A 16,854-nucleotide genomic window follows, 5' to 3' on the forward strand; every position below is an offset into this window, starting at 1 on the left:
CCTGGGATTTGTAACGTTTTTCTTATCTAAAGCTTTATTCCCGCCAATCAGCGTCGCCAAGGTAACCGTGGCGTAATGGTGTCATATACACGCGAAAGGCAACACTTGTGGCGATGCTATAGAAATACATAGACTATAGAAATCCTGAACACGGTCGAATGTTCACCTGTATAGACACAGAGCGATCAGACGTAATGGACTAAGAAAATGAAGCAAAAAGAAGCAAAAATCAACAGAAACTTGAACCAAAATATGAACACCTGAGTGTAATCAAGTAAATATAGCAATCACAGGCCATGTTGTAGACGAGAAGTCTTAAAGGGCGCATGAACGCAGATAAAATACCTAGCTTTTGTAAACCGAATATACTTATCTCTGATGAGCAACTCACCCAAAAAGCTAAGTAAAATCTTGCTCGTATTGGGAGATATCTTAGAATATTAGTCGTGTCTGGGATTGTCATTTTTTGTTGTTGTAAATCTGTGACGTCATAATACTGCCACTACAATCTGGGAACCTTTTACTTTCTCTCTGTTTTCATATTTTCATATTTTCAAGGTCAAATACTAAAAGTATTGACACTGGTCATCATTTAGGCCATGCAAAGAGCTTCACTTAAAAATTGTAGAATCAGCATTTGCAAAGCCAATCTCCGTTACAGAAAAAAAAAACTGTCGTAAATAAAAAAAATAATAAATACAGAAATAAAGAAGAAAAAAGACAACAAAATGTAGCATATGATATCATATTTAGACTTGATCAAGTCTCCAGTCTCTACAACACATATCTCTATCACATAGACCAAAGAACGATCATTGGTTTGTGTCTTTTTTTAAGACATCCTGCTCGAACAGTGCAATCTGTTTGACGAACCAGAAGGCGGGAAAAAAAGAGAGATAAAAAATAAACATGTAAATCGTTTTTCTGTTGCCATGCATGATGTCACGTGTTACACCAATTCCTCTGAGCATACCTCGCACAACAGGCCATAATACATTAAGCTGTATCCAAGCTCTTAGGCTATGCGTAATATTTGCCCAGTAACAAAAAGGGTAGAAAGATATACTTGTTGCTAAGCTTGTGTTCAAATCATTTAATTTGCTTATTCTATTCTCCTTATAGTTCTCTACTGACTACAAATCTGTTAACGCCTCTCCTGTTACATTATTTTGTTGCATATAGTCACTGCACATATAGACACAATCATTACAACAGTATACACAAGTGGAAGCCTATATATATAATGATCGTTTTATGTAGTAGATGACATTTTATGAACTAATATCCATACCATTACAGAGATGTTGTATAAACAGATAACATGGCAACAGTTTGCGATCTGAAAGAAAGAATTATGCTTGAGGGTAACAAATTTCAAGGCAAAATTTGGAGAGAAAGAGAGGCCCCTGCTAGGTTTTTTTGTTTATATTCATTATAGGCAAATAAAAGAGGATAATGCAATGGCTATATTTGTGAGCCGTAAAGTTTGATGTTTTTTTATTTTTTCTCCTTCAACTTTCGCACACGTTTCACTAAATTACATTTAATTCATAAAGTAATAAAATTCCAACCTCTAAAAAATACGTTTGTCACATTTCATTATTTACCGCACTGGTTATGTTTCATATGCAAACAATTCTCTCGTTTCATATTTCCATAATTTCGCTTATCGATCGGAAAAAATTATGACAAGTTTCATCTTACATTAAAGTCCACAGAGAGTCATATCTATAGATATGAAGCAAGAAAAAAACTCCGAAGTGATTGATGGAGTACTAGATATCAAAGACTATGTAATAATATTAACAAAACGGTGCTACCTCAAATTTCGCGCAACTATCACTAACTATAATGTCAGCTATCACTATAGCTGCTATATTATTTCACTGTGCATTGAAGACAAACACATACAAAATGTATGTCGCAGTTCAAGTGTTGATCACATTGGGTGTATATCATGCAAGAAAAACTCCGAAGTGATTGATGGAGTACTGGTTATCAAAGACTATGTAATAATATTAACAAAACGGTGCTACCTCAAATTTCGCGCAACTATCACTAACTATAATGTCAGCTATCACTAGCTGCTATATAATTTCATTGTGCATTGATGACACACACATACAAAATGTATGTCGCAGTTCAAGTGTTGATCACATTCTGTGAAGGCATATATATAAATAAGTATATCCCTTACATTGTAAAGTTATTTAGTTTCGTTTGATATTTATTTTATATTGAAAAACAAAACGAGTCCAGACGCGTCCATTGCTTTCATTAAGTGTATGTCTTTTTGTCTCACAATATGTTGCTATTGCATATAGGTGTAGGCTCACACGTTGTTAATTAAATCATTCATGAAAATTTCCCGGAGGCAAAGGGGCTATATTATCATCACGTGACGTCGTCGGATTCCAAACTCAATTGTGGCAGGCATGTGGTTTTGTGTTTTATGTTGAGTTTACGTGTTCATGGCAAACATTTGTCGATTTACAACATGAAAACAGCACTCAGGAATGATACTAATTTCAATGAAGAATACACATAAACACACACAAAAGGAAACAAGATGAAATACAAACGAACAAAAACAAACATATCTTCTCTTGAGAAGAGGAAGCCACAGTGTAAATGGTAATATTATAAAAAAAAATAGTGACTCCAAAAAAGTATAAAAAAATAGCCACTGATATCTTTAAGACTAAATATAAATGATTCGTTCATTATTTACATATCTATAAACCGTTTATTCCTGACTAGTAATGATATTATCATATCATAACAAGAATTGATGTTGTTGTTAATTCTTGTCTCAGAATTATAAATGAAAAGATTTCTCTCAAAGTATCACCAGGGTATAATATACGCAAAATGTTTCTTTAACCTTAGTTTGAATTTAAATGAGTATTAAAAAGAATAACACAGGTGTTTTCAGACTCTATATAAACCTGGATGCATCAATGTCTGTCTCTCTCTCTAGTCTCTCTTTAGCGCATATTGAAACGTTTATTCATCGACTAAGCTCAGATTTCATTTCAGACGCTAAGTCCCTAATTTAGAGGCCCTAAGCGAAGCCTCTCTTCTCTCTTGTCTTCGGACGTTTGCAATCGCATTAGCAGTCATTGCAGCTATCACTTTTAACTCTGATTTACATTCAAATTCTTATTTATCTCACGAAAAAAAGCAACAAGCTAGATAGCCTGAAGACAAAACAAGAATGTCTTAAAATTCTTGACACGAACAAGACGTTTCGTTCGCCAACATCGCGACTTTGCATATTTTAACGTCGTTTGGTGACGAGCGCGTGTACTGACACACAATCCAACTGTACGTGACAAACTATGTCAGCTTTGATGCATCATACTGTGGTTAGTGTGACCAATGGTTAGTAGACATACGTATGTATGAATGTATGTATGAATGTATGTATGTATATATATATATGTATGTATATATATATATATATATATATATATATATATATATATATACATATACATATATATATATATATATATATATATATATATATATATATATATATATATATATATATATATAAACGAATGTGTAAGCTTGACGATGATTAACCATGTTAGAAGATAAACGATGTTTTAGTAGCCAACACTTCATTAACTTTAATATTGAACTGATCCGTTGAAACGTTTCTTTCATTATTAGAATTGATCAGAATAAGTAAATTAAGAACGAAAACTGACGGTGATGTTATAACCAAACTGGAAAAGAGCCCCTCCTCCCCCCTTAAAAAAAGGGGCTTTATGTTTGATAATTTTTTTCATCAGATGTCTTTGTCGTTAATTGGCTTATCGAATTCGATACAAAATAACACACTTGAATAGCATCATACTATTTGACATAAGGTGTATAACATTTCAATTGTTAATTTCGCAAGTGAAAAAAAGTAATTGCATGATTACGTAAACACACATTTGTCACAAGATTATCTCGCTTATTAAATACAATTCCTTTGATTAGTTTACTCAGCATACAATCTTTATATTACTTACTAAAGTTTGAAGCATTTTTTATTTTATATTTTATTACCTTTCAGGCATCATGTTGTCTCAATATTAATATCTCTAGCATGTAATATATTTATTGATATAAGCCTATGGCTATCTCCGGTGTGGTATGCTGTCGATGTTGCATTCGTGATATAATAATGTTATATGTAGTTATACAACATAAAATACCGTAATATTTATATTGATATGTTATTAGTATAAGATTGCATAAAACAGTAAAATATGACAATTTTTTTTTCATGGTTATTAACTAAAAGTAGAGTTTACTGTCCCAAATATGATATCACCTATTTACTCTCTCACGTTGGTCACCCATATATATATATATATCCGACTTACTCAGTTATGTGGTAGCAATAAAAATTAGTATAAATAACACATGTATTTAACGTCTCAAGTATAGTTTTCCTACTACATAGAATTATTATCTATAAATATATACTAATATTCTATCGAGGAATATTCGCATTTTTTCCAATTCTGTGTCGCCAGTGAAATCGAGTTGTCCACATGTGTTCCTTTTCGGAGGATTTGATGTCACCATCGCACAGTTTGCGAGATAGAGAAATAAAAACACCACGCGCTATCACGTTTGTGTAACCATGCACCCCCACATTGTCACTTAATTAAATTAAAAAATCGTAGTCTAAAACTTAATTAGTTCCTTTCCAGTTTAATCATTCATGTCCCTGAATGAGCTTATCAATCAACGGATAAAAGGCCGGGAGTACACTGCTCGCCTTCGGGTAAATGAACCATTTTCAAAACCTCCCGGGGAGACCCCCCCCCCTTAAAAAGAAGAGAGAAAAAGTTAGTATCATTTTACTTCATTCCCACCACCCCCCCCCCCCCAACCAACTACACTTGAAAATTTCTTCAGTGGAAAAGAATGTTCAAACTTGACCGCATTTGACTTCCTTTGTTCTACCACATAGAAAATAATGTTTAATATATGTGTCTTTAAACAAATTAAATAATTAAAAGTCCTGAAGCTCGTGGAAGCTGATACTTTAGTTCATTTGAAACCATATCCCTCTACAATCGTGGATGAAAACTCCGGCTTACGTCAAGCCGTCTTTCTAAGTTGTTTAAGTTCAGAGACTTACAGGGATGTACCCATATTTTCAAGGGTGGCATTAAAAATGATTTGTATTGAAAAATCTTTTATTCCTAAATTCAATATCTATGACTGTGAAATGTTACTGATGAGATGAAATTGATATCTATTGTAAAAGTGTGTCGAAAACTTGTCTTTGGTCGTACAGTATATAAAAAACCATGATCATTTTCCTCTGAAGTGGGTGGGTGGTTTCTGTTGGAAGATCATAAGTTCACCTTGCACGATTCATCAGTAACGATCAGCTAAAACAAAGGCATCTGGAGGTTCTTTCATACTGAATCTTTGAACTTTTCTGTTCCTAATTTTGCATTATTGTTCTTATAGTAGTGTCACTAAGCCGAAGCCGAAGTCGAAGTCCATTCACAAACCCCAAGACAATGACGAACACTAAGACCAACGCCGTAAACACACGAAGACGAAGACCTATACACCTAGACAAATACCTATACATCGAGACGAAGACCTATACATCGAGACGAAGACCTATACACCTAGACAAAAACCCTATATACCTAGAACAATACTTATATATCAAGAACAAGACCTATACATCGAGACAAAAATATATACACCTGGACAAAGACCTATACATCTAGACGAAGACATGCACACCTAGACAAATACCTATATACCTACAACAATACTTATATACCTATACAAGACCTATACATCTAGACAAAAACATATACACCTGGACAAAGACCTATACATCTAGACGAAGACATATATACCTAGACAAGACCTATATACCTAGAACAAAGACCTAAACATCGAGACGAAGACCTATACACCTAGACAAAAAACCTATATACCTAGAACAAGACCTATACATCTAGACAAAAACATATACACTTGGACAAAGACCTATACAACTAGACGAAGACATACACACCTAGACAAATAAATATATATAACTAGAACAAGATCTATACATCTAGACAAAAACATATACACCTGGACAAAGACCTATACAACTAGACGATGACATACACACCTAGACAAAAACCTATATACCTAGAACAAGACCTATATATCTAGAACAAGACCTATACATCTAGACAAAGACCTATACACCTATACAAAGACCTACACACCTAGAACAAGACATATACATCTAGACAAAAACATATACACCTGGACAAAGACCTATACAACTAGACGAAGACATACACACCTAGACGAAGACCTATATACCTAGAACAAGACCAATAAAATAAGCAAGATAGCAAGACCTACATCAAGAACAAGACATGCCAAAACCACGGCTGTACAGCATACACTACACGTATCCATACGTTGCTATTATTCTTTTTCGTTCATACAGCATTTTTCACTTGCACTTCCATTTGAATATCATAGTAAGTGTATTGATAACGACCAATCGCAAATATCAGTCCACAAAAGATTACACTTCAGTTTATAATTACAATAATTAAAACAAGAAGAGATGTTTAATAGAGAGCCTACCAATTAATCATAGTTAATGAAGCCTGACATAGTTCATGAACTCTATCCCCCCCCCCCCCCGGGAAGGCTCAGGTTTTATGTAATTGGAATATTCTAGAGCTACCTATAGATCACAAATGAAATTGAATTCTTCCTAAAGACAACTTTGGAGTCATTCGCTTCACCTTATACCCCAGCGTGAAACATACCGTATTCCATGAGTACCCTATTAGAGCTGTTATATTGCCCACATTCGGTCCAAGAATGTCTATACATACTTGAGATATAATGGCATCTTATTAAGTAGTGATTTTTTTATTTTATCATCCATCACTTTTTTTTGTTGATAAATTCTCTTGTCGTATCGAGTAACTCACTCATTTAGCCTTTCGACATCTGTTGTGAGGTATTGAGTCTGCTTATGTTTCGACTTTAAATGAGCAAGTCAACGCACGTACGACCCTCAAGGACACTCACCGGGCGGAACGGAACCCGCATTGAATAGATATAAAAAGTCAAGGAAACGCGCGCGGTTCATTTTTCCTCTGGAGCATATACTCAAACCTTATTTAACAGATCTCATTGGTCATGCTCTACGCGCCCGTGTGAAAAAAGAAGAAGCTTGTCTAAGTTTTAGAAACCAGAGGCTACTGAGCGTGACGTCAGATAACTTAAGATGAAAATTATCGAAGTGAATACAAAAAAAAACAAAAAAAAAAACAGGGTAATATTTCCATGAAAAAGAGAAGATAAATTTGTTTTGTAATGATTTCGTAATTGTATTTTATAAGCTAACATATTTCTAAGATGATGCCAATAGAAAAGTCAGGCAAGGAATGATTGTCTTTAAAAAAAAAAAAAAATATGTAACTGAATAGTAATGAAAATCGTATACCATTTGTAAACAAAAAACGAACCATCGTAAAGGTAATTTGTCAAACCAAGAAAAGAATAAATATATATATATATATATATATATATATATATATATATATATATATATATATATATATATCTATCTAATATAACGAAAATCCACGTTTACTCCAAAAGAAAATATTATTAGAGAAAACCAGAGAAATAAGATATGACTCATAATTGACAAATAAGGAGTAAGTTTTACAAAATATATTGGAATTTTCGGTCCCCCTGGGACCTTCGTCAGCAATACTTGGCAGTCGAATGAGAAGTACAAAATGTGACACAATGAAAGTATGACGCTAGATAAGAGTAAGTTGCAATGATGGAATTAAAACCAAATAAACCATGACTATACAGGAAGCGGATTAAGGAGCAAAGAACGGATTACATATGCTTGTAGAACTGGTAGTTGTTAAGGGGTCCCAAGTCTTTGTTGAGGCCGGTGATGTGAGACTTAATACGAAAGATCCAATCGATTTCTTTACGTTTACGTTCAGTAGTTGATTTGAAGTTCGAGGCAATTAAAATACATTTTAGGTTTTTTAGAGAATGACCATGAAGATTGAAATGTTCGGACACTGGGAATCCTGCAAAATTATCACGAATAGATTTTTTGTGATTATTAAAACGTAAGCGGAATCGGGAGCCTGTTTCACCTACATAATTGCCCTCTTTGCAAAGTACACAATAGAAAATGTAAATAACATTAATAGAATCACAAGAGAGGGAAGGGGGTCTAAGACTAAAGTCAACATTGGGAATCTTGACCACGGTGCCTGGGGTAATATGGGGGCATATTTGGCATCTAGGTTTACCGCAAGGAAAATTGCCTGCGGAGGTGGAAACTGAGCGGGGGAGTCTGGAGGAAGTGAGAAGAAATTTAAGGTTGGGGGGTTGACGAAATGCTAGCATGGGGGGTACCTTAAACGATTCTCCTACAGACTGATCGTCTTGAAATACAGCAAATTCCTGTTTGATGGAGCGAATGAAATATTTGATGAGGGGGTTGTAACTGGTAACGAACGGAATGCGTGTGTTGGGACTTTTAGACTTGTATTTTAATAAGTCCTCACGGCTCAACTTGTCGGCCCTGGAAATACCCTGTCTAATTAAGTGAAGGGGGTATCCGACGTTCAAGAAATAACCAGTTAATATGGATACCTGGTGTTTAAAATCACATGGGTTGGAGCAAATGCGTTTAAGTCTAAGGCATTGGCTGTAAACAATAGAACTCTTGAGATTATGTGGGTGAAAACTATTAAAGTGTAAATACATATGAATATCAGTGGGCTTATAATAGACCGAAGTGGTTAAGGAATTGCCATCCAACTTGATCAGAACATCTAGGAATGAAATTTGATGTTTGGAAACTTCGACAGAAAATTTAATGCTGTCATGAAAAGAATTAACATGATCAAAGAAAGACTTAAGAGATTCTTCACCATGTGGCCAGACAAAAAATATATCGTCAATATATCTATAATAATGTGATGGCTTAAGAGGAGAAGTGGATATTTATGCACGAATTAGAACAGGAAATGCTATCCACTTCTCCTCTTAAGCCATCACATTATTATAGATATATTGACGATATATTTTTTGTCTGGCCACATGGTGAAGAATCTCTTAAGTCTTTCTTTGATCATGTTAATTCTTTTCATGACAGCATTAAATTTTCTGTCGAAGTTTCCAAACATCAAATTTCATTCCTAGATGTTCTGATCAAGTTGGATGGCAATTCCTTAACCACTTCGGTCTATTATAAGCCCACTGATATTCATATGTATTTACACTTTAATAGTTTTCACCCACATAATCTCAAGAGTTCTATTGTTTACAGCCAATGCCTTAGACTTAAACGCATTTGCTCCAACCCATGTGATTTTAAACACCAGGTATCCATATTAACTGGTTATTTCTTGAACGTCGGATACCCCCTTCACTTAATTAGACAGGGTATTTCCAGGGCCGACAAGTTGAGCCGTGAGGACTTATTAAAATACAAGTCTAAAAGTCCCAACACACGCATTCCGTTCGTTACCAGTTACAACCCCCTCATCAAATATTTCATTCGCTCCATCAAACAGGAATTTGCTGTATTTCAAGACGATCAGTCTGTAGGAGAATTGTTTAAGGTACCCCCCATGCTAGCATTTCGTCAACCCCCCAACCTTAAATTTCTTCTCACTTCCTCCAGACTCCCCCGCTCAGTTTCCACCTCCGCAGGCAATTTTCCTTGCGGTAAACCTAGATGCCAAATATGCCCCCATATTACCCCAGGCACCGTGGTCAAGATTCCCAATGTTGACTTTAGTCTTAGACCCCCTTCCCTCTCTTGTGATTCTATTAATGTTATTTACATTTTCTATTGTGTACTTTGCAAAGAGGGCAATTATGTAGGTGAAACAGGCTCCCGATTCCGCTTACGTTTTAATAATCACAAAAAATCTATTCGTGATAATTTTGCAGGATTCCCAGTGTCCGAACATTTCAATCTTCATGGTCATTCTCTAAAAAACCTAAAATGTATTTTAATTGCCTCGAACTTCAAATCAACTACTGAACGTAAACGTAAAGAAATCGATTGGATCTTTCGTATTAAGTCTCACATCACCGGCCTCAACAAAGACTTGGGACCCCTTAACAACTACCAGTTCTACAAGCATATGTAATCCGTTCTTTGCTCCTTAATCCGCTTCCTGTATAGTCATGGTTTATTTGGTTTTAATTCCATCATTGCAACTTACTCTTATCTAGCGTCATACTTTCATTGTGTCACATTTTGTACTTCTCATTCGACTGCCAAGTATTGCTGACGAAGGTCCCAGGGGGACCGAAAATTCCAATATATTTTGTAAAACTTACTCCTTATTTGTCAATTATGAGTCATATCTTATTTCTCTGGTTTTCTCTAATAATATATATATCTATATATATATATCTATATCTATATATATATATATATATATATATATATATATATATATATATATATATATATATATATATATATATATATATATATAAATATGTATATAAAAAGTTGGTTGGTTGGAGTCTTATCTTGGCGCAGAGTGCTCTATGTCCGGTGGACAGAGCGATATATATATATTATGTTCAAGATAGCAAAGAAAAGGTGTTTGGAAAACCACTCCATTTATTCACTGTTTTGTGCATCAGTGCTTTAGTACTTCTTGCCATCGACCTTTCGTTTTTGCTGCCGTTCAGGTGGGGTTTTAACAAATTTTTAAGGAGCTGTTGTTACATATATTCTAGCGAGTTTCCCACGCAGATTTGAATCATTTTAAAATATTCGAAGACACGCAAAAGCAAAATCTGCTCAGTTGATGGCTAATGGAACTTTTTAGATTTATGCAATATTCTATAAGATTTTGCCCACCCACGTTTATAACCCAAATAATATGATATTCTATTTTAGTATAAGGAGTATCCAGTTTTGTAATTCTGGTTCACACTAGATTAAAATTCCGATAAAATTTGATTAATAATCGTAAATTGCTTTTTTCTTGGAACTACTGGATAGCTTAAACTTAAAATCACAAGAAAGTTAGAAAATTAGTTTTTCAAATTAAACTACTTTTTATAGGTTTGCAGTATAACTTACCATATCGAGGTCAATAACCGGTCCAAGACTCAGGATAAAAATATCGACCTTAACGGTGGTTGGTTCAACTGCTTGAAAGAGAGGCGGACATGCAATTTGCAAATAATATTAATAATGACAATGAAAATAATGAAAATGAAAATAATAATGAAAATAATAATAATAATAATAATAATAATAATAATAATTATAATGATAATAATAATAATATAATAATTGAACATATATATATATATATATATATATATATACATACATAGGAAATAATAATATACCAAATAAACGATAAATAGGAACAATTTATGAATTTTAAAGTAGAATTTGGAACTTGATTACTAATTAACTCTTTCGATAATCCTTGAAAATGTCTACTATATTTTATTTACGTATATCCTATAGTTTTGTATATAGTGTGAGTACATTATACAAGTTTAATTATTTGGGGTAAAGTTTTCATTTATTGAATCCAATATAACAGTAATCATACCTTTGTGTTAAAGAGAAACGAACGACTATTTGCCAATTTTGAACGGTGACGTCACGTTTGTTTGCCTCAAGTAAGTTGAGTACAAAATTTAAATCATCTCTACCTACAATTTCGCGATGACGTCATATAGAAATTGAATGATAGTTTCAGTAGGAAACTTGGATTATATATTCTCTTACATCACTTCCCCCCCCCCCCAAATTGGGAATTCTTAAAATTCTTATCTGTTTTCTTTTAAATGTACAAGTTTCGTCCACAATATGAACTGATCACAGTGGTGATCCAACTCAATAACTTACCTCCTGCATTCGGTCTGACATTCTTATTGTATCCGTGGAGGACATTGTCCAACAGTTGCGTCACATTCTTACGGGCCTGTTCCTCCCTGTCCAAGTCTTCATCACCCACAGTGGTCAGTTCATTGTAAGGAGTGGTGAAATTCCCAAAGACAACCCTGTATATGTTACAATAAGGTACAAAAGAATATATATTTATGTCTATATATATATATATATAGGCCTATATATATATATATATATATATAGGCCTATATATATAGGCCTATATATATAGGCCTATATATATAGGCCTATATATATATATATATATATATATATATATATGAACCACTGGTTCAAATAGTCATTGAATGCGTACTGCTTACCACAACACTACCAACGTGCGGTTAAAGATTAAAGCAAATTTTACAAAATATACTGTATATAAGCTATTCGTCATAGTGCATGCCTTGGAAAAGTTAGGATATGGATTAAAAGGGGTATAGGCCTACATGTAACACTAAATAAACAAAGTATAATTAAAAAAATGCCATTCGTTGGCTAGAAATTGAATTGCTTGAAAAGCATCAATGCTTACCGTCACTACAACACCAAACACACACACAAATAGTTAAATATGAACAAATTCTATAGATAGAGTGTTCGTATTGATAGACAAAGTGATATTACCTGTACGGTAAGTTTCATGTCATGCATATGCATAATGCTAATAGTGCATATATGCCCGTTGGCTACACTTTAGATGAGTACAAAGTAATGTGGAACGCGACATCATGGGATATAACTCAGTTATGTTAATTCATTTCTTATCAGACGTGTATTCAAGGGAATTTCTGTTTGAGGAATTCTACACGGTCAAGTACCGTCCAGGTCCCCCAAGCAACAAAATTCTCTGAAATTATGAATTTTCATATTTTAAGGATTCGGTAGTAAATGGTAGTGCATGATAAAATAGGCATGAAGTTAATCGGATAAACCATGGTATGCACGGTGCGAAGATTAAAAAGTTTATTCGTACAACAGGACTTATAGAGAAAAGAACAAATTGTAGAATGGAAAAACTGAAGAAAAAGTGGTATATATTGATACCTTTATAAATCAGTTGGTTCTATCAATAAATTAAGATTTCAGTTTTTGTAATAACATTTGTGTCAGTCGCTGACCTACAGGAGCAACAAAGCTGAAAATAAGATCAATTCGACAGTGATGACGTCACATTTGACACATTTGATGTTTTCCGGCGTCGATATATTTTTTCTCAGCGTGGTACTAGTTTTGAAAGCCAAACAGTGAACCAATAAGATTTCTAGATTAACTAGAACATTAATGCGTCTAGTATATACACACGTACCACCATTAACTGCATTCATCTCTTTTCAGAATCACAAAATGTAACCACAGTTGTCAAATGTGTAAACTTTTCTCTCAACAATTTCGAAAGAATAGTGGTGGGATGGGTGATATACATTAGTAATGAACTGCATTTGCATGAAAATTCGGCATAGAACAACCCCACCCCCCCCCCCAAATACGACAGCTTCATGACGAACTACTGCTTTAATTCTGAGCTGTGCAGAACTTTCATTTGAAAGTGTCATTTGAAAGTTTCAGGATGTCCCATAGAAAGCGGGGACACGTGACCGTGTTACTTGATGAATTAGACCTATAATGTCTTTTCTACCCTCGTAAAAACAAAATGGCGTATTATAGATATATGTATATAGGTTTGTAATATAGCCTACACTTGTTAACTGAGTTCTCGTGTATCACTCATACAGTTAAAAGTTTACATACGCAATATAGAGGCCTAGACTAATTCACAGGAACAAATTAACATAGATCAAAAGTCTCGCAGCTTCAATTCATTCTGTTATTTTAACCGCTAAGAATTTTCAACGTGGTGACATCCAGATATGTTGTTACACCTGTCCCAAGGAGACACTTCCGTCTTGTTGTTACACGTACACCAATGACGTCACAGAAAGCGTCCAGCCACTAAAGCTTGGCAGTAACATAGATGTCTGTCCTAAACACACACAGTCATTCCTTTTGACATGTCCCGTAGAGAGAACAGCACATGTTAAAGCATAACGAAGTTAGCCCTAATGAAATCAAGGGGGTATAGGGAAGGTACCTATATACACCTCTACTGGGAACATAAATATTGCAAATATGACAGCAAAAAAAGAGATTGAATAACATTGATTCGGGTTGGCATATTTTATTTCACGATTATGTTTGTAATTGGCTGAACTTAATCACGTATCATTTTTAGCTCTCCCATCCCCCTATACCTCAGTAAATGACCGTTTGGATAATGTACATATACATATCCTATGGCGTTCTGCCATTCTAGAGTAACTTAATTATTCATTGAGAGTTGAACTCAATTTGTCACTTTATGAGCAGTAGGGTTGAAGTGACCCTAATGAAATTCCACATGCCGTAATCCAAACACAAGTACGCTTAATCATTAGCTAAAATCTTATCAATTTTCGTTTCGAATATTTCAGAAAACGTTTGCTGTATATGTGAATTTATAGTTCATATTATTATATATGTGATCAATACTTATGTAATAAAAGTGTAGGGGGCGACAAAATTATCAAACTCGAATTCGGCTCAATATCTCTTGAATATTCTTTAACCAGTGTTGGCTAGTATTCTTGTTTGTTGAAGAGACAGAAATTGAGTTTGACCATTGTCATTCATATTCATGAAAAATACTCGGTGTTTGCTCAAAATGTCTTCAAATTAGGACGTTACAAGTGCATAGAACGTCTTATATTAGTACAGGCCCATGTGACAAGGTGACTATACATACATGCAATGACCTTTTATCCTACCATGAAGAGAGATCCTACAACATGTCCTATACAAGTATGAGGACTTGAGTAAGTCTAAATATGACATTATCTGTTAAATAGTGAGTATTGCAAGGCATAATACTGCCATAATTGGTTTCTCTGTTAACCATGGTTGTATTCATTTCGAAAATATGAAGAAGAAAAACCCACAAACGAAGACAAAGTAAAAGGTTCCATCTCCCAGTGGCACTATGACGTCACATATTGACAAAATGGCGGCCATCTGACACGATATTTCTCACATAGAAACAACCGATAAACGATGTGTTTTATTCCATTACAGTAACAAAGAAAATTTAATTAACATAACGGTAATAAATGAATAAATGAATGAATAAATGAGAGGTTAAGTAGAAAAGGAAAAGATAACGTTACAAAGAAAGACCTTTCTATAATTCTCAGATTTTCAATATGTAAAGACATATCATAACATTGCCACAGACTAGCCAGGTCAAAGGTCAAATACCCTGTTGAACTATCTAAACAACATTTCCCCTACGTATATAATAACAAGCATTATATGATACGCATATATTAATAGTATCAAAGGTAAAATTATCAAAGTGTCATAAACTAATGCATTAATTTATGTGAAATTATTGATGTGAAAATCATATATATTTCAATTTACAAGTTATAGCAATCCATAACAACGTACTCTTACCTACGTTCATAATTGCGAGCTAAGTACATATGCAAAAAAGACTAATATCTTTAAAAAGTGGCATACTTATGAAGAATAATATTATTCTCCATTTTCCCAAACCCTCTATGATGCTACAACAAAATTTTTGGCAGTTTTACAGTTCAACATGATAGAAGGTCGTAAAGTTTATAACAAGCATTGCGATGGCTACACATAAACCCCACTGCAGTGTTTGGCTAAAACACAATTAGCATATACTACACGATAATTTTAGAACACAATGCCAGAAATTGCATTCACCTATATATATATATATGTATATATAATTATGTAGTCATCATTGCTTAAACGAGTTTACATTACACAACCTACCATTTGTACTAGTTTGTGCTATATGTAACCAAATAATTCTTCCGCATATACATATACCTATATAAGCCTGTTGTATACTCGCTTGCCTAACTTGATAAGCTATTCTCGTTCAACGAATAAAGGCTTGTAAACACGATCAAAAGAAAATGTTAGAAAATTGTTCAACTCACCATGACGAAATAGCCAATGTTGTTAACGTGAGCAGAATACTTTTCATGGTTTGTCCGTTGTATATACTCCTCCACAGTTTCAATATTTCGAACTTCTTTTAGCCGAGAAATTCCTACCTCCTTTCCTTGCTTCGACTCCCCTTTTTTTTTGCTGCTGATATTTTGACGAATTTATCAAGCCAGTCTGTGCTTCATGCCCAAAAAAGGAGGCAAAAATATCGAACACGTGTGGTGAAAAAAAAACTAGCTTACGAACGATTCTATCTAAATTGTGAGAAGAAATGAAGTCGGTGGCGCCATACACGAAGTGCTGTGTTTCTCCTCGTATATACAACAATATATTAGTTTCATAACAAAATCCTCCCGGCATGCACGAGTTAATAAATTTGATGTTACTTAAATCTATACAGCTATATGGGAATCAGAGTGAGGCGGTTATTATTGAGGTCATGTATAGACGATTGTACTATAGTAGATAGAGAGAGAGAGTGTGTGCAGGAGAGAGGTGGAAAAAAAGAGAAAGGAAAAACGACAGAGACAGAGATAGTGTGAGAGGAAAAGAAGAAAATACAAAGTAATCTCGTGGGGAACCGGAACGTTATAATGGACAGGTTCCCCACACAGCTGGTATGAACACCAAGAATAGCCTCCATTATGGATCGGGGCTTCCAGGCGTAATGATATAATAATAAACAACACTTTCAAAAGCCGGCCAGGATTTGCCGCGTTATATTATATATATATATATATATATATATATATAAAAATATATATTAAATAATTATTCCCGCTTCCCTTTGGGCGAGAATTTGTCAAATATGTCATACCTTATCTGTTTCAGCAATTATAGAGTGT

General features: G+C 34.2%; 1 protein-coding gene across 2 annotated transcripts in view; it reads right to left on the bottom strand.

Annotated features, from left to right (window-relative positions):
* The window catches only part of LOC139979992 (gamma-aminobutyric acid receptor subunit alpha-2-like), a 31,800-nt gene extending 15,442 nt beyond the window's left edge, over positions 1–16,358 (bottom strand). Inside the window, exons 1-3 of one of the 2 annotated variants that reach the window (XM_071991314.1) lie at positions 16,000–16,358; positions 11,945–12,099; positions 11,159–11,229 (exon numbers count right to left, since the gene is read on the bottom strand). In XM_071991314.1, coding sequence (XP_071847415.1) covers positions 11,159–11,229; positions 11,945–12,099; positions 16,000–16,046 — 273 coding nt within the window. In that variant the 5' untranslated portion in view covers positions 16,047–16,358. The remainder of the gene's footprint in view (positions 1–11,158; positions 11,230–11,944; positions 12,100–15,999) is intronic. The other variant, XM_071991315.1, reaches the window with a different exon arrangement.
* Positions 16,359–16,854: the final 496 nt, after the last annotated feature.

The sequence above is a fragment of the Apostichopus japonicus genome, chromosome 14, assembly GCF_037975245.1.
Source record: "Apostichopus japonicus isolate 1M-3 chromosome 14, ASM3797524v1, whole genome shotgun sequence".
NCBI lineage: Eukaryota > Metazoa > Echinodermata > Holothuroidea > Aspidochirotida > Stichopodidae > Apostichopus > Apostichopus japonicus.